Source organism: Piliocolobus tephrosceles, chromosome 16 (genome assembly GCF_002776525.5).
Source record: "Piliocolobus tephrosceles isolate RC106 chromosome 16, ASM277652v3, whole genome shotgun sequence".
NCBI lineage: Eukaryota > Metazoa > Chordata > Mammalia > Primates > Cercopithecidae > Piliocolobus > Piliocolobus tephrosceles.
In genome coordinates, this window is record NC_045449.1 from 74,719,089 (window position 1) to 74,746,448 (window position 27,360).

Genomic DNA, 27,360 nt, shown 5'->3' on the forward strand with positions numbered 1-27,360 from the left:
CTGGGTGACAGAGCGAGACTCGGTCTCAAAAAAAAAAAAAAAAAAGATCACTGGGGTCGCTCAGAGGCAGTGGTGCCGTGGAAGGAGCTGAGCTTCAGCACGGGAGCGCCTGGCTGAGCCCTGGCTCTGCCTTGCCCTTTCTGTTGTTGGCTTTTATGAAAATTTCCCACCCTGTCCAAGGCACGGACCTGCCAGAAATGCAGTGCTGGAAGGATGCACCTGCAGGCTGGCCCCGGGGTCCCTGAGACCCCCAGAAGCATCCACACATCCACACAGAAGCATCCATACATCCACACCTGGGCCACGCTGCAGGAGACTAGACTTGCAGCCTGTGCCGTCCCCCAGGCTCTCAGTCTGTCCGGGTCAGGACAGCAGAACCCAGCTTACAGATCAGGAAGCAGCCCTGAGGAGAAGTGGCCTTCTCAGCCCAGACCACCCAGTGCTTCCTTCAGAGCAGGAGCCTGTGCTGCACTTCATGGGTCTTGGGGTCAGAGAACGAGGCTCTCACCACAGGGGAAGGCAGCAGAGGCGTCTCACCAGGCATAAGAGCTCCAGGCCCCGGTCCCCGAAGGCCGTGTCAGCTGTGGGCTGGGGCCACCAGGCACAGCTCTGGGCTCCCTGAGGTCACACACGGGCCCTCGCTCCCAGCTCCCAGCGGAGGAGCAGGGCTGCAAGTTGAGAGCCTGTGATGCACCACGGCTCGTGCTTCTGACCTGCTGGGACATTTCCTCCTGCCGGGACTCAGGTGTATCACAGTAGAGGGACCACACTTCTTTTTTTGTTTGTTTGTGTTTGTGTTTGTGTTTGTGTTTGAGATGGGGTCTTGCTCTCACTGCAGCCTCAACCACCTGGGCTCGAGCGATCGTCCCACCTCAGGCTCCTGAGTAGCTGGTTCACAGGCGCCACCACCACAACCGCTAGTCTTTTTTTTTTTTTTTTTTTTTTGAGACGGAGTTTCACTTTTGCTGCGCAGGCTGGAGTGCCATGGCGGATCTTGGCTCACTGCAAGCTCCGCCTCCCGGGTTCGGGCAATTCTCCTGCCTCAGCCACCTGAGTAGCTGGGATTACAGACACCTGCCACCACGCCCGGCTATTTTGTGTATTTTTAGTAGAGACGGTGTTTCACTATGTTGGCCAGACTGGTCTCGAACTCCTGACCTCAAGTGATCCACCCGCCTCAGCCTCCCAAAGTGCTGGGATTACAGGTGTGAGCCACCACACCTGGCCTACACTGGCTAATCTTTTATTATTTGTAAAGACAAAGTCTCGCTATGTTGCCCAGGCTGGTCTTGAACTCCTGGGCTCAACCAGTCCTCCTGACTTGGCCTCCCAAAGTGCTGGGATTACAGGTGTAAACACATCTGGCCTGGCACTGCATTTCAAAAGTAAAATAAAGAACGTATGTATGCCAACAATTAACAACTGGAAAATGTAATTATAAAACATCATGGGCCGGGCATGGTGGCTGACGCCTGTAATCCCAGCACTTTGGGAAGCCGAGGCAGATGGATCACCTGAGGTCAATAGTTCCAGACCCGCCTGACCAACATGGTGAAACCCCATCTCTACTAAAAATACAAAAATTAGCTGGACATAGTGGCAGGCACCTGTAATCCCAGCTACTCAGGAGGCTGAGGCAGGAGAATCACTTGAACCTGGGAGGCAGAGGTTGCAGTGAGCCAAGATCACACCATGGCACTCCAGCCTGGGCAAAAGAGCAAGACTACATCTCGCAAAAAAGAAAAGAAAAGAAAAGAAAGAAATCATGGACCACGGGAATAAAAACTGCAAGATACCTAGGAATGAATCCAACAAAGGCTCCTTCTTCACAGATCAAAGCGTAAACTCTAATTGAAGACTATAAAAGGCCCATGCAGTGTTGACAGCACCATAGCCGTGGATAAAAAGACTCATCATCATGGAGACTGGCAGTTCTCAAATTAATCTGTGCATTTATTCATACACTTTTGATTATATTCCCAGGAGAGATTTTTATGAAATGCAGACCAGCCGAGGCAATATTGAAGAGGCGCGGACAGCATTAAGCAGCTGCAATTGCAGGGCAGCCAGGCCAAGAGGCACCAGGGCCCTCGGCGCAGCAGTGAGCCCAGAAGGGCCGCAAGTGTCAGGGTACCTCTGCACACTGCGGGAGGAGCCATGTTGCTAAATGGTGTTGGGACAGCTGGTGCCCTATGGAAAAAGATGCGGTGACACCCCGTCTCACACTATGCACACAACACAGCACAGCGAGAGACCTAACCCTTTCAGAGAAAAATCAAGAAGAAATCTTCGTAACCATGAGGAACAAAAAGACAGCTTGAACAGGAGACCGAGGGTAAAGACGACGACAGGTTTGACTCTACAAGCTTCTTCATGACCACAAGAAAAAGTCACAGTTGTAATGTAAGTGGCAGAGTAAGAAAGGATATTTGCAGTATCTACGAGTTACAGAATATATATAAAAATATGTTCTGTATTTTTTCACATCAGACAGCCGTGAAAAAAACAACTGACGTGAAACAAACGGCAAACACCACACGTCGATAAGGATTTGGGGACACTGGCTTGTGTGTGTCCTGCCAGGAGTGTAGACGGTCACCCATTTGGGGGATGCAGTGGCCTTCCCTGGGGAGATCGGAGTCATGCAAGACACATGACTGGCAGTTCCGCTTCTAGGCGCTTCCTTCTCCAGCTGCAAGGACACGTGAAGCTGTTGACTGTGACATGGTTCACAAAGCCAGGGGCAGCTCACATGACGGGGTTAGTTGTACAGTGGAAGGTAACACAAGATTAAATGAGTTAACCAGAGCTGTGTGTCTTGGGCCAGATAAATCCTCAAAGCCTAACAGTAAAGAAGTAAGTCGCCAGAAGGTAGGCCCCATTTTGACATTGAAGAGGCTTTTTGAAATGTGGAAGGCGCGTTACGTTGTCGATGGGCGTGCGTGAGCAGGAGAACCTCAGCGGCCCTGGGAGGCGCCCTCAGCCCACGGGACGGCTCTCCCAGGCGGGGGCAGGGGCAGACGATGCTTTTACTGTGTCTAAAATTATGCTTCTCTGAGGAAAAAAAAAAAAAAGCAAACAATGGTAAAAAGTTAGCAAAGTTAGAGCCGAGTGGTGGGTCAAGGATTCCTGTGGTATTCCGTTCTGTATTTAAAATAGTTTCCATTACACTTCTAGAACTGGATCTGGTTTTAAATAGAGGCCGTCACGGGAGGTGGGGTTGCTCTGCTCTGTCTAATCCCTGCACAAAGGGCAGCCCTTGCCCCGTTCTCTCCGTCCATCCCTTGCTGACGCCGGCCGTCGGGAATCAGCCCGTTGCTGCCTGGAGCCTGCCAGCCCGTGGCCCATGCTGAGCTCCTGTTTGTCTCGGAAGAACTAGCCTCCTCCAGCTTTGACAGGGCCAAAAGGAGGACCCTCATCTTCAAGCCTTGACAGCCTCCCTAAAGTCACCGAGACCTGCCAGTTCTGCCCAGGTGTCCAGACGGCGGGCATCGTAGACGTTCCTGGAAGGCGCTGCTCCCTCTAGCAGATGCCTGGGTCATAGGCGAGTCAGGGGAAGGCTCAGAATTGTCGCCCCAGCCTGGACGTGGGGCACACCAGGGGCCCCAGCAGGAGCTCACGTGAGGCATATGGACCCACCAGATGGGCTCAGTGGCGGCAGGGGTTCCTTGGAGCCCCTGGCCAAGTGGCTGCCCAGAGCAGGCCCCAAAGCCTGCCCAAGGCGAGGGCCCACGGGGTGACGCCACGTCCCACTGTGTCTCTCCAGGAGCCGGGATGGTGGTGGACTGGGAGCAGGAGACCGGCCTCCTCATGAGCTCGGGGGACGTGCGGATCGTCCGGATCTGGGACACAGACCGTGAGATGAAGGTGCAGGTAACCATGCGAGTGTCCCCCAAGCCCCAGGCCTGCGGGGCAGCGTGTGCAGGGCTGGTCCTCATCACAGAGCCCAGCACAGTGTGTGGTGAGGCAGGACCTGGAAGGACAGTGCCGGGACAATGCCGGGAGGAGACATGGGCTCCCTGAGGCCTGTGGATGCAGGTGAACCACCGTGTTCAACCCCGCGCTACAGTGTGGCTCAGCCTGTGCCAGCTCTGACTGTTTTCAAGCAGGGTCTTCTCTCTGCAAGTTAAGGAATGTCAGAAACCAGCAGGGTGAGCCGTTGTAAATGAGATTGAATATTTGTAGGGTTGTTTGTTTTTGTTTTTTTGAGATGGGGTCTCACTCTGTCACCCTGCATCACCCAGGCTGGGGTGCAGTGGTGCAGTCACAGCTCACTGCAGTCTCAACCTCCTGTCCCACGTGATGCTCCCATCTCACCCCCACAAGTAGCTGGAACTACAGGCATGCGGACCCACGCCTGACTAATTTTTTAAACTTTTTGTAGAGACGGGGGTCTCAGTATTTGCCCAAGCTGGTCTCGAATTCCTGGCTCCGGCAATCTTCCTGCCGTGGCTTCCCAAAGCACTGAGATTACAGGTGTGAGCCACTACAGAAGGCTTTTTGCTTCTTTTTTTTTTTTTTTTTTTTTTGTTTGTTTGTTTGAGACGGAGTCTCACTCTGTCACCCAGGCTGGAGTGCAGTAGCGTGATCTCAGCTCACTGCAAGCTCCGCCTCCCAGGTTCACGCCATTCTCCTGCCTCAGCCTCCCAAGTAGCTGGGACTACAGGCGCTTGCACCACGCCCGGCTAATTTTTTTTGTATTTTTAGTAGAGATGGGGTTTCACGTGTTAGCCAGGATGGTTTCGATCTCCTAACCTCGTGATCCACCCACCTCAGCCTCCCAGAGTGCTGGGATTACAGGCATGAGCCACTGCGCCTGACCAGAAGCCTCTTTGCTTCTTAAAGCATCTGTTATTTTCAGTTTTGACAAAAAGCGGAGTACATTGGTTTTGCCCAAAACAGCCTGGAAAAGTGGTAGAGACCTAAGGAGGCCGCGCTCAGCAGAAATCTAAGTGCATTGACTTCGTTCGGAGCAGAGGCGAGACCACAGATGCTGTGAGGGACAGCGCCTGGGTGGCTTTAGAGCCAGGATTCCCTTCCCCCGGGTCTCCAGGGAGAGGTTTGGAGCAGAGGCCGTCCCCAGCCTCTCTCCCGGGCTGTCTGGTGTCAGAAGGGATGGCTCAGCCCTGCCGTAGAGGGCCGTGTGGTGTAGGCCCAGCAGACAGGAGGCCTGGGCACCCTCAGCTGCTCAAAGCCGCTGTGGCTGCTCCGGGCAGCAGCAGCCCGAGAACCTGGCCCAGGCCTCTCCCTGTGGGCAGCGTCTCCTCTGACCTGACCACGGATCCCACAAGGCACCAGCAGCTTTCATGGCACCTTCTTTGGGGTGGAGGGGCCTTGGGCCTGCCTGGAGCTGTGGCTTCACTCGAGACGTGGCCCTCAGGGCACGGCGTGGACACCCTGATCCCCAGGGTCTGGTCACCAGTTGGGGCTTAGAGGCCCGGGTGGCCTGCGGGGCAGGTGCTGTTCCTGCAGAGGTGCGTGGAGGCACAGAGCACAGCAGGTGTTCCCAGAGCCACCTCTGCCCCTCGCAGGGGTCCGGCCCCATCGTCCCCACGCCTGGGTTTCCTCCTGGAGTACACAGCCCAGCACCGCCCCTCATGCATGGAAAGTGCTGTCCCTCTCGTGGCCCTTTTCCTCCTGCGTCCCTGGCAGGTGCCATCGCCCCCCACCCCCACTTCTCCAGCACTTACAGCCCCCGAGGGAGCCAGGCGACCCCTCCTGGCCTCATCCCATAGCTCATTAGAAGTTCTGAGAAGCAGCCAGTGAGGAGGAGTCCTCCTGCCAAAATGTGTTTTGCTGTCCTTTTTAGGAAACAGAAAGAGGTTGGAAGTTTAATTGGCACTGACAGCCAGTCCTTCCCAGAGGCGTTTGCAGGCCGCTGCTCGGGGTGGGGCTGGGCTCTGCCTCACTGGCTCGGGGCCCAGGCGCCTCAGGGCCTCAGGGCTGTCCCTCCAAGGCCAATGGACAAGGGTGTGACTCAGTGCCCTGCCAGCCCCTGCCTCTCCCTGGGACTCCTGGGCTCCCTGGGCCTTTGATGCTTCCCTCGATAGAGAGAAAGGCCCCTGCAGCCAGGAAGGGGGATCCCCACAGCCAGGGAGGCAAGACGGGTCCTGGTGCTGCAGGACAGCAGGGAGGGCAGCTCAGTGCCCAGGTCTTCACCGGGCTGCCTGTGTTTGGCCCTAGGACATCCCCACGGGCGCAGACAGCTGCGTGACAAGTCTGTCCTGTGATTCCCACCGCTCGCTCATCGTAGCTGGCCTTGGTGATGGCTCCATCCGCGTCTACGACAGAAGGATGGCGCTCAGCGAATGGTACCTTCGCCCTGTCCTCTCCCTCCCCCAGTGGTGGCAGGGCGCCTTCTAGGTGGTAGAGGCTGTGTCACTGCCAGCTGGTTGGGTCCAGGTTTCTCAGTGAGATGCAAAGCTTCCCCAGGAGCCCACAGTGGAGTATTTAGGCCAGTCCTGCTGGGCTCCCCAAAACCACCAGGCCCGTCCCACCAAGGCCTATCCCACGGAGGCCCATCTCACAAAGGGCTCCCCCACAGAGGTGCATCCCACAGCCTGTGGAGGAGCACAGGGTACAGGCCGTGTGGGGTGAGCCAGTGGACTGGAGGCAGAGGCTATCGGGGTGAGGCGGGGGCCCCAGCCAGACACCTGCCACCTCTGAGCTCACCTGAACAGAATACTGCCACTGCCTGCCACCTCCTGGGTCACGCAGCAAGTGTCCAGGGAGGGATGTCTGAGGGCACACGCGTGGGCACAGCAGCCCCGGGCACTGCCTCTGCCGAGCACCCCTGTAGGCAGGTGCTGTCCGGGCCTAGCAGGGGACAGTCTGTCTTGGCCCACACGGCTGATACAGCAGAAGTAAATTTCACCCAGCACAGAGCGAGGATTCTCAGAAGGTCCTCGTGCCCCCAGCTTCATCAGCTTTAAGTCTGGGATTCTCATTCCTAACCCTCCAGACTGCACAGATCCGGGAGGCACAGTGAGGAGTTTTGAGGGAAGCAAAGCAAAGGGTGGGCAGGGTCTGAGAGCGCTGCGATGGCCGCCTGGCCCCCGTCTCTGGGCAGCTCCCATGTGGCTCAGACAGTCCTCCAGAGGCCTGACGGTGACCTAGGGCCCAGCCCTGAGCCGGCCTAGGGAGGACACAGGGGGTCTCTGCTGGAGCAGGTCACCTGAAGGGGGCTCTGACCCTGCGTGGGCACTGGCTCCTCCTGGGAGCGGACGGGCGAGGGCCTGCGGACCCGCTGGCACAGGCAGACGTGGGCAGTCCCTGGTGCGGACCCCCTGGCACAGGCAGACCTGGGCAGCCCCTGGTGAGAGCCCCGAAGGATGGGGACATCCTTCAGGGAAGCCCATGCTGAGCGCACCCCTCCCCTGCAGCCGCGTCATGACGTACCGGGAGCACACAGCCTGGGTGGTGAAGGCCTCCCTGCAGAAGCGCCCGGACGGCCACATCGTGAGCGTGAGGTGAGGAGCGCCGATCGGTAGCAGCCGTTCTGCTGTAAAACATTATTTTCCCCTCCTTTTAAAATATGTCCTTGGGGGCCGGACGCGGTGGCTCAAGCCTGTAATCCCAGCACTTTGGGAGGCCGAGACGGGCGGATCACGAGGTCAGGAGATCGAGACCATCCTGGCAAACACGGTGAAACCCCCGTCTCTACTAAAAAAAGTACAAAAAACTAGCCGGGCGAGGTGGCGGGCGCCTGTAGTCCCAGCTACTCGGGAGGCTGAGGCAGGAGAATGGCGTAAACCCGGGAGGCGGAGCTCACAGTGAGCTGAGATCCGGCCACTGCACCCCAGCCTGGGCGACAGAGCGAGACTCCGTCTCAAAATAAATAAATAAATAAAATAAAATATGTCCTTGGTATCTAAACAGCTGAAAGGGGATGGCATTTCGGGCAGTAATTAACTCCTGCCCTGGAACTGGCCAGAAAGGTCAGGCACAGCCCCCAGGGGCCCGGGGCCACGGCTGCTCCCCCTGCTGGGGGACACCTGACCTGCAGGCGCTTTGGGAACTTTCCTGGGCTGCCGCGCGGAGGGTCGGAGTGGGGGAGCTGGGCAGCGGCTCTCCCTCCACAGCAGGGGTGGCCGAGCGGCAGGGGCGGCGCATCCGCCAGGCATGTGGCAGTTGTCTGCACGTAAATTCAGTTCTGCTGCTTGGTGAATACAGCACCAAGAGCAGGGAATATTTATTTGCCTATTAAAGGGAGAGCAGAATGTAATTTATGAACACAAAGCCAGCATTTCTTCAAAGAGATGCTCTTTCCCCCCTTGTTTGTGATATAAAAGCCAGACATAACTCTTGGGATGGACGCCTGCTAGGGTGGAAGGCAGGAGCGACGGGGCCTCAAAAGGGCCAGGCCATCCCTCAGGCCACAGCCCGCCATCTAGGCTCTGTCTCCCGGGACTGTAGGCCCCTATTGCATGAAATCTAATCTCTGGCTGGAAATGAAACCAGTAGCTTGCAGCCTCCTCCTGCGTCTGTGCTCGTGGCCATTTCTCTAGGCCAGAAAGCTCCGGGCCTTTTCTGGATCTGAGGGAGCTTGAGGGGCAGCCTTGGCCCTGAGACCAGTGCGGGGCGTGTCTGGGCCCCGCCTGGGCAGCCCTCACTGGGGGCGCTGAGCATCCAGGGAGCTTTTTCCTTGAGCAGCGTGTGTGCAAACAGGCGTGCGACCCCCACACCCGGTTCCACCGTCCCCCTGGTCAGGCCCCTCCTGGGGACTCCAGGCAGAGGTGTCACCGTGACCCTCTCTTGGCAGCGTCAACGGAGATGTGCGCATCTTCGATCCCCGGATGCCCGAGTCGGTGAATGTGCTTCAGATCGTGAAGGGGCTGACAGCCCTGGACATCCACCCCCAGGCGGACCTGATCGCGTGGTAGGTGCCGCCGTCTCCGTGGCCTCCCCGCTCCCCGCCTCCGGCATCTGTGCAAACACGAGGCTCTTGTGTGCCTGCCCCCACAGGAGCTGACGGAGGGCAGGGTAGGATTTCACTGCTGTTGGGACATAAAAACAAAAGATCTCTGCCCACCACATCCTTCTCTCAGGATCAACTCTCAGGGCCCTGCCAGGCCCGAGTCCTCAGCGAGAGTGACCAGAGGGTCACACCTGCCCCGAGCCGGCCTGTCCCTGCAGTCTCGGCCTGTGCACCTGTCTTTCTTCCATCCTCAGAGGAGAGGGCAGTGACACTGGGACCTTTCTCTCCCCACAGTGGCTCCGTCAATCAATTCACCGCCATCTACAACGGGGGCGGCGAGCTGATCAACAACATCAAGTACTACGACGGCTTCATGGGCCAGCGGGTCGGCGCCATCAGCTGCCTGGCCTTCCACCCACACTGGGTCAGTGCAGCGGCGGGGGGGGGCTGGGGGCCGGAGGCCAGGGGCGAGGGATGGGAGGCCAGGGGTCCTGCCTGGGCACCTCACACCACAGTGGGGTCCACTGGCCACCTGAAGAAGAGACTTGCCCGTGGCCCAGGATCTCCAGGGCCCCTGCCCCACCCTGCACTCGGCCCAGAAGCAGAGCGCCAGTCCCGTCACTCTGGGAAGAATTGACGGCGCATCCACAGTGGTCGGGCAGAGCTCCTGTCCTCAGACCTTGCACTAAAGCCATCCCCGGGGACCTCCAGGCAGTCGCTCAGGGTGTCCATCCCTCTGCAGCCCTCACCCCGTCCCCTGTGCGGCCCTCACCCCGTCCCCTGTGTGACCGAGTCCTCACCCCGTCCCCTGTGCAGCTGGGCCCCACCTGCACGGCTCTCTGGCCTTGGTTGCAGCCTTCCCACGTGGCTTCAGGCCATTGTCTTTAGATTAGGATCCTGCCCGCCTGCCTTCTTGCGTTCATGCCTTCAGGCTTCAGGCATGCAGCTCTGCTGACACATGTGATATTAGATCCCAGAGCTGTCCCTGTGGGGCAGTGCTGAAACAACACGCAGGGCCCGGGGGCGGCACCACACCCCTCACGGAGCGCAGCACGCATGGGCCCTGCAGAGAGGACTGGTGGGTGCCGGCCCAGCACTTCCGGGCCTGAGGTGGGCGCAGGGATTCCTGAGACCCCGGCAGGAGCTGCCTAAGGACGCGGGTTGGCCCGCACGCCGTCCCCGCCCGCAGTGTCTGCCTGCACCTGAACCCCTGCTCACCCCTTCTCCTCTCTCCTGCAGCCTCACCTGGCCGTGGGAAGCAATGACTACTACATCTCCGTGTACTCGGTGGAGAAGCGCGTCAGATAACGGCGTGACCCGGGCCCGCCAGGCCATGGCCGCCTGCTGTACATAGTGAAGCTGCCACTTGCCGGGGCGTGGGGTGTCGGCCGCTGCGGCCCCGCGGTGTGAACGTTGGCTGCTGCCTTAGCTGCTGGTGACGGCAGGAGGGCCCTGCTACTCGCTTTCGTCTGTCTGCGCTGTCGTGTCCGGAATGTGAGGGGAGGGGAGGGCTGGGGTGACCACGGTGGCCTCCCACTGAGCACCAGCATCCGGGTGCACCCCGCGGCCGCAGCGCCTCTGTCCCTCTCCTGTTCTGTGTTTCTCTGAGACGTTGAAAGGGGAAACACCTCATTTTATTTCCATGTAATCAGAGCATTAGCTGCAGCAAAACCCCCAGACAGAGCCCTGGAGGAGAGGCAGGCGCTGGGGCTCCTACAGGTCCCTGGAGCAGCCGTCCCCATCAGGCCAAGAGCGAGCGAGAGGTGCTGCCCCAGCCAGGCCCACCGCCTCTCACAGTCAGTGCACGCAAGCAGGGACATTTCCTAGCCGGCTGGGGCACACTGGAAATTCGGGAAACCAAGAGAGGGGAAGAAGGAGACGCCCCTCTAGCTGGCGGGTATGAAGAAAGCCGCCCGGGGGGGCCGGGCTGTCCTTGGCCGCTGGCCGCATCACTGAAAGGGAGGAGCGCAGCCCCTTCTCCACAGCCCACCCTCCCTGCACCTCCAGGTCTCTAGACTCTAGTTTTGGCCCCTCTCACGCAGAGCTGTCAGCAGGGGCCTCTGTGGCCACGCACAGGAGAGGCAGGTCCTTGGCAGTGTAGCCCCTGCCTTAATCCACAGGGCCCCTTTCCTTCCGAAGGGCTGCTCTTCCCCGGCCTGTGGTCTCCGTGCCTGTGCCCGCACACGGGTGTAGCACACGCATGTGCGGGCACCACGGCTGGCACCCGGGGCACACATGCAGGCGGCGTGGTCTCCGTGCTCTGTCCGCACACGTTCATCACACACAGGTGAGAGGCACTGCCGGGTCCTAGACAGCTCTGGGTGACACCAGCCCCATCTCCAGCCCTGAGTCACCCATGCTGATGCGACCTTGGCTTGCAGCTGGGCCTGTGGTGCAGACAGGAGCTGTGTGGACAGTCCCGCCCAGGAGGGGCCTCGGGGCGTGTGTGAGCAGTTTTGCAAACAGAACACAACCACAATGATGGTATTTTGAAAAGCATTTTTTCGATGTTCGTCGGGAATCAGGATCATGGAGAGGTGGAGGAGCCAAGTGGCTTCACTGTGGCACTAAGAGGCCCATGACCATGGGAGTGAGAGCGGGCACGGCGAGGCCCAGCTCCCCTGTGGTGTGACTGGCGTCCTGCCCTGGCCAAGAGCATCTTCTGGGTGGATGGAACCCTGCCTGGCTGCGTTTGGTCAGAGAAACACGTGGTCTTCGGGGGCCGAGCTGGAGTCTAAGCCGGGGCTGGCCGGGACGTGACAAGGTGGGACAGAGGCGGCCCCTCCGCTGCTCTTGATTGGAATGCGAGCTCCCACCAGAAGGAGGTTCTGGCAGGAATCCCATCCCCACATCTGGGCCGAGCGGGCAGACCAGGTCCGGAAGGTGTAGAGAGCCCCGACCCCCACAAGTCCCGGCCTCAGCTCACAAGGCATGCCAGGCGGCAACACCAGAATCTTCCAGAAGCCCAGCTCCACCCGCACACACAGCTTCCCATCCAGTCCAACTCGATTCTTACCTAACACGCGTTTCTGTTTGTTTTGAGACAAAACCACCACCTGTCAAAAGGCAGGTGGCTCCGGAGGGGGCAAGACCCTCCTGCCCCCGCTCCGCCCTGGAGCCGCCCCCATGGGCTCCGCGTGCCACCTGCACGTGAGCTGTCTTCACAGGTCTGATGCGAAAATTCAATCACGACGTTAACCAGGGCTCGAGAGAGTGCCGGCCTAAAGGCTCCTTATCTCTATTTATTTTACCAAATGCGAATTGAGAAAGACTTTGACAAAACACAAAATGGCAATGTGAAGCTACGAGCAGGACAAACAGTAAACAACACGCGCAGACTCTGTGGCTGGCGGCTGTGTCTTTAAGCAAACTGCCCACCCCCACCACAGGGGTCGTAGGTCAGAGTAGAGCTGGGGTGGGGGGACCTTGCCCGGGTCCTCTTGCTGTCCCCAGGGCCACCAGCAGCTCTCCAGGCAGGCACATGGCCATAGGGGGCCTGGCATGTTGAGGGGTGTGCAAAGGTCTCGGTCCTCATCTCCCGGGCAGCAATCCTCCTCCCAGGCAGTGCCCCCCGCCCTGTGGCACAGACCCCACATCAGGGAGCACGCTCTGTGGTGACAGCTGTGCTGTGACGTAGGCCGGACACATTTCTTTCTCTGTAAAATGACAGTTACCCTCTCACAGTCAGAGGCCCCTTTCAAGTCTGCATTGAAATCTGGGCCACGTCAGAGCTGCTGAGGGAGAAGCCACTTCCCCACCTCTGGAGGCCTCCGCTCTCCTTGGCTCGTGGCTCCTTCTTCCACTTCAGGGCCTCTGAGCCACGCCCACCACCACTTCCCCTTCTGATGCAGGCCAGAAGTGTTTCCAGGCCTGGGGACCATGCCGCCTCGGGTCGTGCGGGTCCTTAGTCCTAGTCACATCTGCACATCCCTCTGGTCAACTCTTTTTGGGTTTGTTTTTTGTTTTGAGACGGAGTCTCGGTCACCCTGGCTGGAGTGCAGTGGCGCGATCTTGGTTCACCTCAACCTCTGCCTCCTGGGTTCAAGCAATTCTTCTGCCTTAGCCTCTCAAGTAATAAGTAATTAGCCACCACACCTGGCTAACTTTTATATTTTTAGTGGAGACGGTTTCACCATGTTGGCCAGGCTGGTTTTGAACTTTTGACCTCAGGTGATCCACCCGCCTCAGCCTCCCAGCGTGAGCCACCACGCCAGTCCCTGTCTGGCCAATTCTTGAAAGGCTCCTGTTTCTAGATCACACTCTGCTCTGCAGGACACGGTCTGTCCCCTGGGGCTTTTCCCAAGCAGGAAGGTCTGTGCAGGGGTTGGCAGCTGGGGAGAATGTTCTGGAAGCCACAGCAGAGGCAACAGGCCTGGGCATGGTCCTGCAGGGTGAGTGGGAGACGGGTCTGAGGGGACGGTCATGTCAGCCACTCTGCACCACCACAGAGCCCTGACTTCCTGGAGAGCTTGGGAACAGGCTCTTGTCCCCCTGGCCCCTCTCGCCCACTGACCAGAAATTGGGTCCCAGGCATTGAGTAACGTGCCCGAAGCCCTGTCTGTTGAGTGGTGGCAGTGACTGGGGTCCTAACACCACCCCAAGGCCATGTGCAGAGACCTTTGCTCCAACACTCGGGCTGGGGGGTGGGTTGGGGCTGGGGGAGCCACACACTCGACCTACAGGTGCTGCCTGTGCAAGGCGCGTCCCGCCCTGGAGCAGGCCGGTGGGAGTGGCAGCTCGGGACCCAGAGGCGGCGCCTGCTACCCGCTGGTCCCCACCCACCATGGCCTCATCACCAGGGCTCGTGCCTCCTCGAGGACGTCCTCTCTCGCTCAGCCCTGCACTGAATGGCCCTTCAGGGCTTTCCTCGTGTTCATGTCATCCCTCATTCCAGTCACTGCAGCCCGGGCCCTGGGAGGGGCAGAGGCCGGAAAGCACCTCTGGAGGCCCGTGACAAGGTCCTTAGAGGGTGGGCAGGCGCGGGGGTCAGCCAGGCCGGGGACGACAGCAGCGCCTGCTGTGGGACACGTGGGTGCACGGAGGCTGGGTGGGTGTGGCCGGGGCGGGGGCACAGCAGAGAACAGAGGGCCAAGATTTGAGAACAGCCTTGGCCTCGAGGCCCGTGTCCCCAGAATGACAAAGCCACTTTGTGCCCGAAGCTTCCTGTGGCTGCAGCCACCAACGTCCACAAGCTGTGGCCAGTGAGAGCAACACAGATGCAGACTCAGGCTCACTGGGCTAAAATCCAGGATTTGGCCGGGCTGCGCTCCCCTGGACAGACCCTTTCTCACCTGTTCCAGCTCCCAGAGGCAGCCTGCAGCCCATGGCTCCAGCCCCTCCCTCTCTCTTCAGAGCCAGCAGTGGCTGGTCCAGTCCTCACCTCCTCACTGAGCCTGACCCGCCTGCCTCCCTCCTCCACTTTTTTTTTTTTTTTTTTTTTTTTGCGAGGGTCTCACTGTCACCCAGGCTGGAGTGCAGGGGTGTGATGACCACTGCAGCTTTGACCTCCTAGGCTCAAGCAATCCTCCCACCTCAGCCTCCTGAGTAGCTGGGACCACAGGCACGCACCACCACACCCGGCTAATTTTTGTTTACTTTTTGTAGAGTCGAGACTCTCAGTCTCACTATGTTGCCCAGGCTGGCTTCGAACTCCTGGATTCAGGAGATCCTGCTGCCTCGGCTTCCCCAAGTACTGGGATTGCAGGTGTGGGCTCCACGCCAGCCCCTCCTCCACGTCTAAGGAACTTATGATTACACTGGGCCCCCCTGGATGCTCCAGGGTCACCTCCCTAGTTTAAAGTCAGCTGATCCAACCTTCGTTTCATCTACAACCTGGATCCCCCGAGCTAGGCAGTCACAGGCTCCCACACTAGGATGTGGACAGCGTTAGGATGTGGACATCGTTAGGGGACACTATGCTGCCAACCAATCCCTGTCTACAAGCCAAAGACCCGCCCACCAGGCAGAGCCCACGAACACTCAGGGGTCTTGGGCAGCAGGTGGGTGGCACAGGGCGAGAAGGAGATGCTCAGTGGGGTTGGGGAAGCACCGGCCCCAATGGGCCTCCCAGACCTCAGGCCAAGGCATGGGGAGCTGGTACCATGTCCGGTGCCTGGGGCTGCCGGTAAACAAGTCGATCCCCCGTGACACAGCAGCTGCTCCCGAGCCCCAGCCAGGGCCGGAACGCAGGGCGCGAGCAGTTGCCATGGAATCCTGGAATTCTGCACTGAATTGCAGTTTGTTTCAGGCAGACGCCTGGCACTCACGCAGCTGCGCCGGGCGGGCTTCTGTTGAGACAGTCATATTTTTCCCATTAGCATCAGTTTTTCTGTCAGAGACTTGAGTACAAATCGAGTGCTCATAAACATGGGGATGGGCGAGTGGCAGAAGCCGGCCTCGGAGGAGGCGAGGGCTGAGTCAGGCCCACACCTGCCCCTGCTGCTGCCAGACCCCGCGTGGCTGTGGCGAAGGGGCCAGGCCTGGTGACACCACATGGAGGAAGGCTCAGTCCTCCGGCGAGGGACTGGTGAGGGCCGGGGTGGCCACAGGGGCTGTCCCACGGGAGTGCTCACAGGAGTGTCAGCCCCTGAGGCTGCCTGTCATGGGGGCTCCTGCTCGTCGCAGCTCTGCTGGGTGGGACTACAGGCACCCGCCAGATGGGCGACTGACTGTGACCTCCAACACACATCTGTGCCTGGCCCCCTTCCAGGGGTCTGGCAGATCGCCCTCGGGAGGTGGCAGAGCAGTTGTCCTCTGGGGGTCTGCGTCTCACACTCAGTTACCGGGTGGTCCGGAGCCCACACGTACCCAGACGGAACAGAGCCTCAGAGTCCGGCACAGACCGGGAAGGAATCCTTGAAGGACACAGGGCAGGCGGGGAGGCCGGGGGGGCCAAGCGGAGCCTCCCACATCCGCCTGCGGAAGCCCCAGCGCCGGAATCCCTGCACCCGGGCCTGAGGTTGTGTTTGGAGACAGGGCCTTTGCACGGGTGAGTACAGTGAAACGAGGTCACCGGGGTGGCCCTAATGCAATAGGACTGGTGTCCTTATGAGAAGGAAGATGACACAGCTGTGCACAGAGGGACGGCCACGCAAGGACGCAGCCTACCTGCCAGGGAGAGTGGTCCGGGAAGAAGACAGCCCAGAGGCCCGTCTATCTCCACGTCCAGCCTCCAGAGTGTGTGGGAGGGAATACAGGCCTGCTGCTCAGGCTGCCGGGCCCACGGTGGTTTGCTAGGTGGCCCAGGGACACTGACGCCACCGTGGCACCTCCAAGCCCCAGCCTGTACCTCATCTTAACATGGGGACAGTTACTGCAGGCAGGAGTGCTGTGAGCAAACAAGATCACAGAAGCTTCCAGAACGGCACGGGCACCAGGGAAGCAGCTGATGGACCCTGTCCGAGGTCACACCTGAGGACTCACAACTGTGGGTGCCGCAGGGGTTGGGAGTTGGGAAGAACACAGCTCAGCCAGTGCCAAGTCCCAGGGCTGCTCAGTATCCACCTAGACCATCAGAGGACGGTGGACCCTGAGCTGGGCCTGGTCACCTGGTGCCACCCAGATGAGGCCACATCCTGTCGGTGGCTCCTGAGCTGGAGGAGAAAGAGCCCAACTGCCTGGGGCCTGCCCGTCCTTCCCGCTCCTCCACCTTGGGAAGGAGCCTCCTGCAGCTGTTGAGATGGCTTCCCTGCCCATCCCATCCTCTCCTGCGCATCCTGTGTCGGCCTGACTGCGGCCTCCTCTGCATAATGAGCCGGGGGGTCCCTCCTCCGGGGCCCCACAGTCCCCGTGCTGGCCCTGCCATGCCAGGAGCAGGAGCAACCACAGGGCTCCTGCGGCTCTGAGGCTGCATCCACTGGTGTGTGACCCAGGCACCAGTGTCCACGGAACACAGAACAAGAGTTACACGCCCAGCCCCGCCACCCCACTGTGAGGACAGAGAAGGCGTGGCGTGACCTACTGCCTGGTGGAGGGCCGAGACCATGGAGGGTGCTGTGATGAGAGCTTTGAGTGGCCTGGATGCACGTACCCCTGCTGCTGCCTGGAAGTGGGGTCTCTGCTCCCCAGGGCTGGGGGGCCATGAGTTCACCTCTGTCATTGGTGTCAGCATGGCAAACCCCACTGTGCCGCTCACAGCAGGAGCCCACATCTCAGGCCAGCCCCCTCTGCCACGCCACCTGCCTCACAGCCAGAGGTGGGAACAGCAACTCTGGGGAGAACTGGGGGTGCCATGGCCACCGGGTCCCTGAGGCTCATGGAGGAGAGCGAGGCGAGGAGAGCCGTGGCGCTGGGCCCTGCCTTCAGAACCAAGCACTCACCCTTTGCAGCTGCGGAGCTGTCCCGTCGGGCGGGTGGGGGCGGGGTTGCGGTGTAGCTGTGCAGAGAGCGCTCTAAATGGGGCTCTGTCCCCGGCTCCTGAGCTCACGGGTTCTCCTGAGATGTTCGTGGCACATGATTCATTGTCTGTCTTAACAGCATCGCTGAAAGGAGAAAAGGCCCTTTGGAAATTGATCGCAGCCCCTGGATGTGTCTCTTGGAGCACAGGTCCCTCAGTTCCCACCTGGCAAACCAGGCTTCATGTCCCCAAGACAGGGCCAGGCAGCCCATGTGCTCCACCCCCTCCCCCTCCAGCCTGCATTTCCTCCCCCATCGTCCATGCAGCCCCTGAGACACCCGCTGTCCCTGGCCCTGGGTCCTGATATGGCAGGAAATGCAGTTCAGGACCCCCCACCTCCCACCTCCTCCTCCAAAACCCAGCCCTCACTTCCCAGAAGGCCATCACTGCAGCGTCCTCCAAACAGCCTGTGGCCCCACAGGCACACTCCGAGTTTGCTTCCAGGGGCCGGGAAGTGAGGAGCCCCCAGTGCTGAGGCCAGGGACACTTGTGCAGGGCTCACAGCCACCAGCAACAGCCACCAAGGTCACTCCCCAAGGCTGCTTCAGTCATCCTGCCAGGTGGCCTCCTGGGCCCAGAAAGCTGATGTCACCCACAGCTCAGCATCGGAGGGCAGATGCCATCTGATGAGGTCAGAAGAGCTGCCCAGACCCCAGGACCCCCACTGAGATCCCACAGCCTGGCGGGGCCAACAGAACCACAGCCGCATCTGCAGGGAGAGGCACGGGGTACCTCAAAGCTGTGGGTTCCCCTCTGACATCCCCTTGGAGGCTCTCCTGGCTGCCCTCCAGGGTCATCCACCACCCACCACAGGCGAGCTGCAGGGCTGGGTGGGAAGGCTTTGCCGGAGGGTCTAAGCCCCCAGGGCCCTCCAGGAAGGACAAGCTGTGGGGCCAGGAAGCTCCACAGCCTCCAACAGCTGGCAGGAGCTGGGGGCTAGGGGTTCCCCACATGAGGTCCCAGCCTCACCTCCCAGCAAGGGGAGGCCCAGAGAACCGCCCGCACACCCCACCAACCGCTCCCCAGTCCTGGCCCCCGCCTGGCTCACCGTGGTCAGAGTTCGCCCCACAGAGAACCAGCTCCCAACTGCCGGCCGCTTCCACCTTCAGCAGCTGCTAGGTCAACCACGTCCCACCCTGCAGCCAACCAGGTCCCACCCTGCAGCCAACCAGGCCCCACCCTGCAGCCAACCAGGCCCCACCCTGCAGCCAACCAGGTCCCACCTGCAGCCAACCAGGTCCCACCCTGCAGTCAACCAGGCCCCACCCTGCAGCCAACCAGGTCCCACCTGCAGCCAACCAGGCCCCACCCTGCAGCGAACCAGGCCCCACCCTGCAGCGAGGGTCCCCAAACCCAGCACTGGGGGAGCCAGCCCAGAAAGCACCAACCCCAGGGTGGCACAGGGCCTCTCACAGCCCCCCAACGAGCAGCCTGGGATCCAAAAGGTGCCAGGGAGTGCAAGAGCAAGGCACATTGGGTTTACCAGCCACAGCCCCCTCCATGCCCTCCGTGTTAGAAAGAGAAAGAAAAGGCAGCAAACGCAGACTGTGGAGCGGGACCAGCCGCCACCTGCGTGAAGCAGAGGCCCAGGTGGGCCTGGGATCTGGACCAACAGAGCCTGCCTGGGTGGCGCACACCATCCCTGTGAGAGACAAGAGCTTAAGGGCTCCCAGAAAGGCCCCCAACCATAGCAAGAAGGGGCTGGATGCAGGAGAGGCAGTTTGTCGCCGGCACGGTAGCATGACCTGCCCTGCAGGAGGGGGAGCCCCTGGGCAGTAACACAGCCGACCCCATCTTCATACTCTGAGCCCAGCTTCTCCCCTAACTGGAAGACCCAGATGAGGCACTGCTGTCCACCCAGCTGGCTAGGAAAGTCCTCACAGTGTGCAGGATGCCCGTCCTCACAGCCTGTAAAGGGAGGAGACTGGGCCAGGCGCGGTGGCTCACGCCTGTAATCCCAGCACTTTGGGAGGCCGAGGCAGGCGGATCACGAGGTCAGGAGATTGAGACCATCCTGGCTAAGACGGTGAAACCCTGTCTCTACTAAAAATACAAAAAAAATTTAGCCGGGCGTGGTGGCGGGCGCCTGTAGTCCCAGCTACTCGGGAGGCTGAGGCAGGAGAATGGCGTGAACCCGGGAGGCAGAGCTTGCAGTGAGCGGAGATCTGGCCACTGCACTCCAGCCTGGGCGACAGAGCGAGACTCCGTTTCAAAAAAAAAACAAGGTCAAAGTCATATACCTGAGGTGAGCGGGGGCAAAGTCGGTGTCACATCTGCGCTGGCCCCCAAGACCGCCCCATGGATCTGTCTCCAAAAAAGCCTGGTGATAACATTGCCAAGGCATCCGGTGACTGGAAGGGTCTGAGGATTACAGTGAAACTGACCATTCAGAACAGACGGGCCCAGGGTGAGGTGGTGCCTTCTGCCTCTGTCCTGATCATCCAAGCCCTCAAGGAACCGCCAGGAGACAAAAAGAAACAGAAAAACATTCAACACAGTGGCAATATCACTTTTGATGAGATCGTCAACATCGCCCCACAGATGCGGCACTGACCTTTAGCCAGAGAACTCTCTGGAGCCATTACAAAGATCCTGGGGACTGCCCAGTCCCTGGGCCGCAATGCCGATGGCCGCCACCCTCATGACATAGATGACATCAACAATGGTGCCGGGGAATGCCCAGCTAGTTAAGAAGCACAAAGGAAAATACTTCAATAAAGGATCATTTGACAATTAAAAAAAAAATAAAAAGAAAACCAGAAAATCACGAGTTGATTGATTTGTTTTTCTAAGACCACCAGAGTGGGCACAAAAGAACCAGCGAGTAGGCAAGGCTAAAAGCAAAACTGCAAATTTATTCTTTGGTCATCTAGCTTCAGGGACCGGAGCTGGGGGGGGGGGGGGGGCGGTTTCTAATACAGTCCCGACAAGAGTGGGGGCTGAGAAAGCCCGCCCCGGGCGCATCTGCTGGGAGCGACTTTTCTAGGAGTGGAAGGGCAATAGGCGGGGCACGGGCATGTCGGGGGAGGGGGGCTCCGCAGGTGCCACCAGGTAAATCTTGGTCTCCTCGGATTGACATCACCTGGTGCATGCCTGATTAATCTTCACCTTCCCGGGCGTCAGCTGCATTCTCGCACACATGGGAAGAGTTGGTGGTGAAGAAGAACCCGGAAGTGAACCATCCTGCCTCCGTTCGTCCAAACAGTCCAACCTTTTATTGATAATAGTGATAAAGGGGCGCCGTCGTCTGTCTGGCTACTTCCTGCTGTTAAGGGGCGTCGTTAAGGTCGGGGCCCATGGTTGGTATTTGGACGTATGGATGAAGAATAAAATAAGGCACAGTATTAGTATAGGAATGAGGAATGGAAGCATTTGTTGGAATATGGGCAAAACCCAGAAGGAAGGTCCTGGCAAGGTTGGAGAGTATGAGATAGTTAAGAAAATTTAGTAAGTTTGAGGCGAGTGGGGGAAAGCCAAACTGATTTCCACTGATTGCTTTCGGTGGGGGCCCTTTTTAGCTGGAAATGAGGAACGACTGCGCAAAGTAATTGTTGGCCAGGCAGCAATTAAGGAGTGGAGTTTTTCGTGGAGTGGATGGCTTTCCGCTTACTCCTACTACAGAGATATTGGATGGAAGGCTAGGTCCAGAGAAGGACGGCAAAACAGAATAGGTAGCCTCGCTGTTGATTAAAAAATTAATTGTCTTACCCACTACCAGGAGAGTTACCCGTGGCTCGGCGAGGGTGATGGGGGTCCCCGAGTCTCGGCACCTTCAGTTGTCGTCGTCCAGATGTAGGAGCTGGAAGGAGCTCCCAGGATCCTGGGAAAGGGGGTCACGTGGAGACGCAGCACCTGTTCTCAGGGTGGGGCAATCAGACTTCCAATGTCCTCCCTGCTGGCAAGCAGGGCAGGGGGTTGCTGGTGGACGAAGGTTAGGACATTCACTGGCCTAATGTCCTGATGCCTTGCACTTATAGCAAGGCTGCGTTGGGGCTCGGGGACCCTGTGGACACCTGTTGGCATAGTGTCCTGCCTTGCCGCACTTATAGCAGGCTCTTTTTGCAGCCTTGGAGTCTGTGGGGTGTGTGCTCTCTGGCCTGGGGTTACGACTGGGCTGTAAAGCCGCTGCTAGGAGCTGAACCTTCTGTTCAAGGCGAGCTTGCCGTCTCCTCTCTGGAGTTATAGACCTTAAAGGCTAATTTAACTAGGTCTTATATTGGCGTCTGAGGACCATCCTCTACCTTTTGAAGTTTTTTTTTACGAATGTCAGGAGCTGATTGAGAAATGAAATAAGATGCCAAAACGGTGGCCCCTGTGGGGAGGCCGGATCTAACCGGGTATATTGGGTTAGAACCTCAGTCAGTTTAGGGTAGAGGTTAGGATAACCTGGAGGTCATGCCAAGTCAAGTCATAGGCCTGACAAAGGTGTCTAAATTCCTTTATGTATATGGTAGGATTAGCTGAGAAATCACCTAAACGCTTCTCAATTTTGGAAAGATCGGCCAATGAAAAAGGGACATGTACTCTGACTACCCCCTCCGCCCCAGCCACCTCTCGCAAAGGTGCTAACACTGTAGGAGGGTGTGGGGAGAGATAGGGGACTCAAGACAGCCAGTTGGGGGCCCCAAAGGAGGCATGGGACCGAGTGGATTACTAGTAGATAAGGAGGAGGAAGGAGGAGTCTGGGCAGGAAGGGAGGGGGTGGAGAGAAGGAGGAATAGAGGGACGAGAGCTTAAGGCCCAAAAGCCTTGTATGTAAGTAATTTCAGACCACTTGCCTAGCCGCTGGCAGAAATTGCTGAGGTCGATCACGCCACAGTGGAAAGGAAAATTAACCGCTTCCTCCTAAGGTCTTGTTCGAGCTGTAAGGTTTTTAAATTGGCTAGGAGGCACCCTAAGGGGGTGCTCTTTGGAAATTTGGACTGGGGGTTTCCCATTTGTTTCCTCTTTACTTACACAATGGACACAATGGAAATGGAAGTGGATCTCTGCCTGGCTTCAAAGCGTCCTTTGGAACCAGCAGAGACAGACTGGAGGCTCATGGAGCCAAAGTGGAGATTACCTTCAGGTGGACGTCTCCGTCCTGAACAGGGTCTCCCGAGCCACTTGGTGGCTCAAAATGGACCTCGGACCTGCGCAGGATTTTGGCCGAGGGAGGTAAAGAGACAAGGGCACTCACCCCAGAGAGGCCGTGAGAGTGAGGGAAGCGGGTCTCAGGTCCTGGTCCGTCCGTGGCGTGGAACGAGGAGGAGGAGGAGGCTCCCCGGACCCTGGGGGCCCTGAGGAGGGGTCTCCTCCCGGGTTCGGCACCAACTGATTTGTTTTTCTAAGACCACCAGAGTGGGCACAAAAGAACCAGCGAGTAGGCAAGGCTAAAAGCAAAACTGCAAATTTATTCTTTGGTCATCTAGCTTCAGGGACCGGAGCTGTGGGTGGGGGGGCGGAGTTTCTAATACAGTCCCAACAAGAGTGGGGGCTGAGAAAGCCCGCCCCCGGGCGCATCTGCTGGGAGTGACTTTTCTAGGAGTGGAAGGGCAATAGGCGGGGCACGGGCATGTCAGGGGAGGGGGGCTCCGCAGGTGCCACCAGGTAAATCTTGGTCGCCTCGGATTGACATCACCTGGTGCATGCCTGATTAATCTTCACCTTCCCGGGCGTCAGCTGCATTCTCGCACACACGGGAAGAGTTGGTGGTGAAGAAGAACCCGGAAGTGCACCATCCTGCCTCCGTTCGTCCAAACATTGATGAGGATGTGAACAAACTGAAACCCTCCCGCACTGCTGGTGAAAATGGAAAATTGTGCAGCCACTGGGGAAAATCGTTCGGCAGTTCCTCAAGAAGTTAAGCCTGGGATCACCATTGGACCCAGCAATTCCACTCCCAGATATATATCCAAGAGAAATTAAAACATGTCCATGCAGAAACTTGTACTGGAATGTTTATAGGACATTATTCATAATGGCCAAAAGGCAGAAACAACCAAAGGTGCAACAATGAAAGAACAGATAACCACAATGTGGTATATTCATACTGTGGAATATTATGCAGCCTTGAAAAGGAAGCACTGGAGCATGCTATGATGAGGATGCCTCCTGCAAACACACGGAATAAAAGAGGCCAGATTCCAAAGGCCATATTGTGCAATTCCTTTTATATGACATATCCGGAATAGGTAAAACCATCCCAACTGCAGAAAGGACACTGGTGGCACCAGAGGGTGAGGGGAGAGGAGGAATGAGCAGTGACACTTAGTATTTTTTTTTTTTTTTTTTTTGAGACAGACTTTTGCTCTTGTTGCCCAGGCTGGAGTGCAATGGTGCAATCTCGGCTCACTGCACCTTCCACCTCCTGGGTTCAAGTGATTCTCCTGCCTCAGCCTCTCGCGTAGCTGGGATTACAGGCACCCGCCACCATGCCCAGCTAATTTTGTATTTTTAGTAGAGATGGGGTTTCTCCATGTTGGTCAGGCTGGTCTTGAACTTCCGACCTCAGGTGATCCACCCGCCTTGGCCTCCCAGAGTGCTGGGATTACAAGCATGAGACACCATGCCCAGCTGATTTTGTATTTTTAGTAGAGATGGGGTTTCTTCATGTTGGTTAGGCTGGTCTCGAACTCCCGACCTCAGGTGATCCGCCCGCCTTGGCCTCCCAGAGTACTGGGATTACAGGTGTGTGGCACCGCACCTGGCCCTTACTGAGTATTTTTCTGGGGTGATTAAAATGTTTTGACAGCAGATAGAGATGGTGGTTGTACAATATTGTGAACACACTAAATGCCACTAAAATGTACACTTTAAAATGGTTAATGGGGCTGGGCACGGTGGCTCACGCCTGTAATTGCAACACTTTGGGAGGCCGAGGTGGGCGGATCACCTGAGGTCAGGAGTTCAAGACCAGCTTGGTCAACATGCCATCTAAGCTAAAACTACAAAAATTGGCCGGGCACGGTGGTTCAAGCCTGTAATCCCAGCACTTTGGGAGGCCGAGACGGGCAGATCACGAGGTCAGGAGATCGAGACCATCCTGGCTAACATGGTGAAACCCCATCTCTACTAAAAAAATACAAAAAAAAACTAGCCGGGCGAGGTGGCGGGCGCCTGTAGTCCCAGCTACTCGGGAGGCTGAGGCAGGAGAATGGCGTGAACCCGGGAGGCGGAGCTTGCAGTGAGCTGAGATCCAGCCACTGCACTCCAGCCTGGGTGACAGAGCAAGACTCTGTCTCAAAAAAAAATAAAAATAAAAAATAAAAATACAAAAATTAGCCAGGCGTGGTGGTGGATGCCTGTCATCCCAGCTACTCGGGAGGCTGAGACAAGAGAATTGCTTGAACCTGGGAGGCGGAGATTGCAGTGAGCCAAAATTGTACCGCTGCACTCCAGCCTGGACAACAGAGCAAGACTCTGTCTCAATAAATAAATAAATAATAAAATAAAATGGTTAGTCGTTAGCCAGATGTGGTGGCACAGACTGTAGTCCTAGCTATACGGGAGGCTGAGGTGAGAGGATTGCCTGGGCCCAGGAGTTGGAGGCTGCAGTGAGCTATAATTGCCACTGCACCCCAGCCTGGGTGACAGAATGAGACTCTGTCTCTAAAAAATAAAAATAAAATCAATTAGTTAATTGCATGTTATATGAATTCCACTTCTATTTTTTTTCATTGATAAAAATACAAACTGATGCCAGAGAACGCGGCTCCGGTCGTGCCTTTGGTCCCTCCAGGTTCGAGCGAGAGGATTTGCTGTGAGAAACAGAAGTCTCTTAAGAGAGTGACCTGAGGGTGGGTGTGGTGGCTCACGCCTGAATCCCAGCACTTTGGGAGGCCGAGACGGGCGGATCGCGAGGTCAGGAGATCGAGACCATCCTGGCTAACACGGTGAAACCCCGTCTCCACTAAAAAATACAAAAGAAAACTAGTCGGGCGAGGTGGCGGCGCCTGTGGTCCCAGCTACTCGGGAGGCTGAGGCAGGAGACTGGCATAAACCCGGGAGGCGGAGCTTGCAGTGAGCTGAGATCTGGCCACTGCACTCCAGCCTGGGCGACAGAGCGAGACTCTGTCTCAAAAAAAAAAAAAAAAAAAAACACAAAAACAAAAAAAGAGAGCGACCTGAGAGGGAGGGTGCCTGCTGCCTCGGTCTGAACATCGTGTCCCTCCAGACCTGTTGGAACTGAATCCCCAGTCCAGCGTATTAAGAGGCGGGGCCCTTCGGGGTAATTGGGTCATGAGGGCGCCTCCCCTGTGAGTGGGATTAAGGCCTGTATAAGAGGCTTCATACCTTGTCTCCCTTTTGCTCTCCTGCCTCCTGCCATGGGGGGACACAGTGCTCAAAGCACCATCGTGGAAGCTGAGAGCCACCCTCCCCAGACACGGGACCTCCATCACATTGGCCTTGGACTTCTCAGCCTCCAGAACCGCAAGAAAGAAATGTCCATTGTTCACAAATTACCCGGTCTCTGAATTCTGTTATAGCAGCATGAAAAGACTAGGACCCGACTCGCTAAGGACCCTAAGGGACCGGAGTCATGAGACACAAATCCAGGCCTGGAACAGCCCAGAAAAACAGGCGAACATCAGGCAGCCTCAGGGACCCACTGCTGTCATGGTCACGAGGCCAGCAGCCCGGCCCCCAGCTCTGTGATCCCCTCATCTCTGGGGAAGTCACCTGGCGGGGCCCCTGTGGCCAGGACTGAGGCCTCCTGCCCACGACCACTCAGATGAGCGTGGAGGCGACTCCGGCAGCCTCCCAGGCTTGCAATGAACCCGGCCAGCAGCAGAGCTGCAGAATTCTGACTCCAGGGGCGGCCTGTGCCACACACATTCATCATCTATCACACGCAATAAGTGACCCAAGGACTCAGCAGCTGAAAGCAGCTGACATCATCGCACACACTCTCAGGCCAGGAGACCAGCGGTGGCTCAGCAGGAAGATGGGCTCGGGTCTCCCAGGGGTGGCCATCCAGCTGTCAGCCAAGATGGAGGCCACCGTGCCAGTAATGACCCAATCTCAAAAGTGACCTGCCCTCACTCTGCTCTGCCCTTGGTCACTCAGACCCACCAGCGCAGTGTGAGTGGGGACACGAGGACCATTTGAGGGCCTGTGGCAGCCTCCTGTGGCCACGGCTGATGTGAGCTCTTCCCACCTCCCGGAGCTTCCTCCTGCCCCAAGCCTGGTCTTCTGGCCCCTTTCCTGGCTCTCTTCAAGCCATCCCGCCCAGCATCCTTCCCGAGCTTCGGATCATAGGCACAGCCCACCCAAAACACACCCTCCAGGCCCGGGCGATCCCCCTCTTGGCTGCTCATGTCCCCTCAGGGATGTGAGCCTCCAAGTCACCTGATTCCGGCCACCACCATCCCTCCCGGGGGGGGGGGGGCACTGCAGCTGCCTGCCTGGCAGTCCCAGCTCCACCCCGCACGGGCCACTATACTCCTCCCTGCCTCGGTTTCCCCCATGGAATGCAGATGGTCCCCCGTCCTCCTGGAAGGCTGGCTGTGTGGGAGCTGGGGCAGTGGTGTGTGTGCAGCCTGTGGCCCCTGTGTCAGCCGATGTCATCTCCTAAGTGGCATCACGTCTGCCCAGGGGCTTAGGCCAAAGGCTGACCTCGCCCCCATGCCCCTTCCCCTCAAGGCCACTCCTGCCCATCCAGCTGCTCTCACCAGGTCGACCCATGGCCTCCAAACCTGTTTCCCTTCTGGGTGAGGGCCAAGTGCTTCTAGCTGGCCGAGAACAAGGGCGGACCAACCCCGGGGCTGCCATGCCCCACCCACCAGCCAGTCCTGGCATTGCACTGTCACCTCGCTGTCCCTCTATCTGGGGTTCAGTCTCCTGAGATCAGATCCCATATCCTCAAGGAAGCCTTCCCTGACTACCCACCCAGCATCCCTCCACCTCAGCACCCCCTCCGTTCCCCTGTATCCCCTGTCATATGCAAACCCCATGACAAAGGGACTGCAGTTCTCAGAGCAGGGCCTGCCCATGGTAGGCGCTGAAGGAATGAATGAATATGAATGAGTGTATGAGTGAGTAAGTGAGTGGGTGAATGAGTGGGTGA

At 58.1% G+C, this 27,360-nt stretch overlaps 1 protein-coding gene and 1 pseudogene across 3 annotated transcripts in view; one reads left to right on the top strand and one right to left on the bottom strand.

Annotated features, from left to right (window-relative positions):
* The window catches only part of RPTOR (regulatory associated protein of MTOR complex 1), a 399,056-nt gene extending 386,800 nt beyond the window's left edge, over nt 1-12,256 (top strand). For 2 of the 3 annotated variants that reach the window (XM_026455870.1, XM_026455871.1), the window contains 6 exons: nt 3,767-3,873; nt 6,184-6,311; nt 7,383-7,469; nt 8,762-8,878; nt 9,212-9,341; nt 10,157-12,143. In XM_026455870.1, the coding sequence (XP_026311655.1) occupies nt 3,767-3,873; nt 6,184-6,311; nt 7,383-7,469; nt 8,762-8,878; nt 9,212-9,341; nt 10,157-10,225 (638 nt within the window). In that variant the 3' untranslated portion in view covers nt 10,226-12,143. Of the gene's footprint in view, nt 1-3,766; nt 3,874-6,183; nt 6,312-7,382; nt 7,470-8,761; nt 8,879-9,211; nt 9,342-10,156 lie in introns of all 3 variants that reach the window. The other variant, XM_026455869.2, reaches the window with a different exon arrangement.
* Nucleotides 12,257-14,896: 2,640 nt separating this feature from the next.
* On the bottom strand, nt 14,897-17,524 carry LOC111542274 (annotated as a pseudogene).
* Between the last annotated feature and the right edge of the window lie 9,836 nt (nt 17,525-27,360).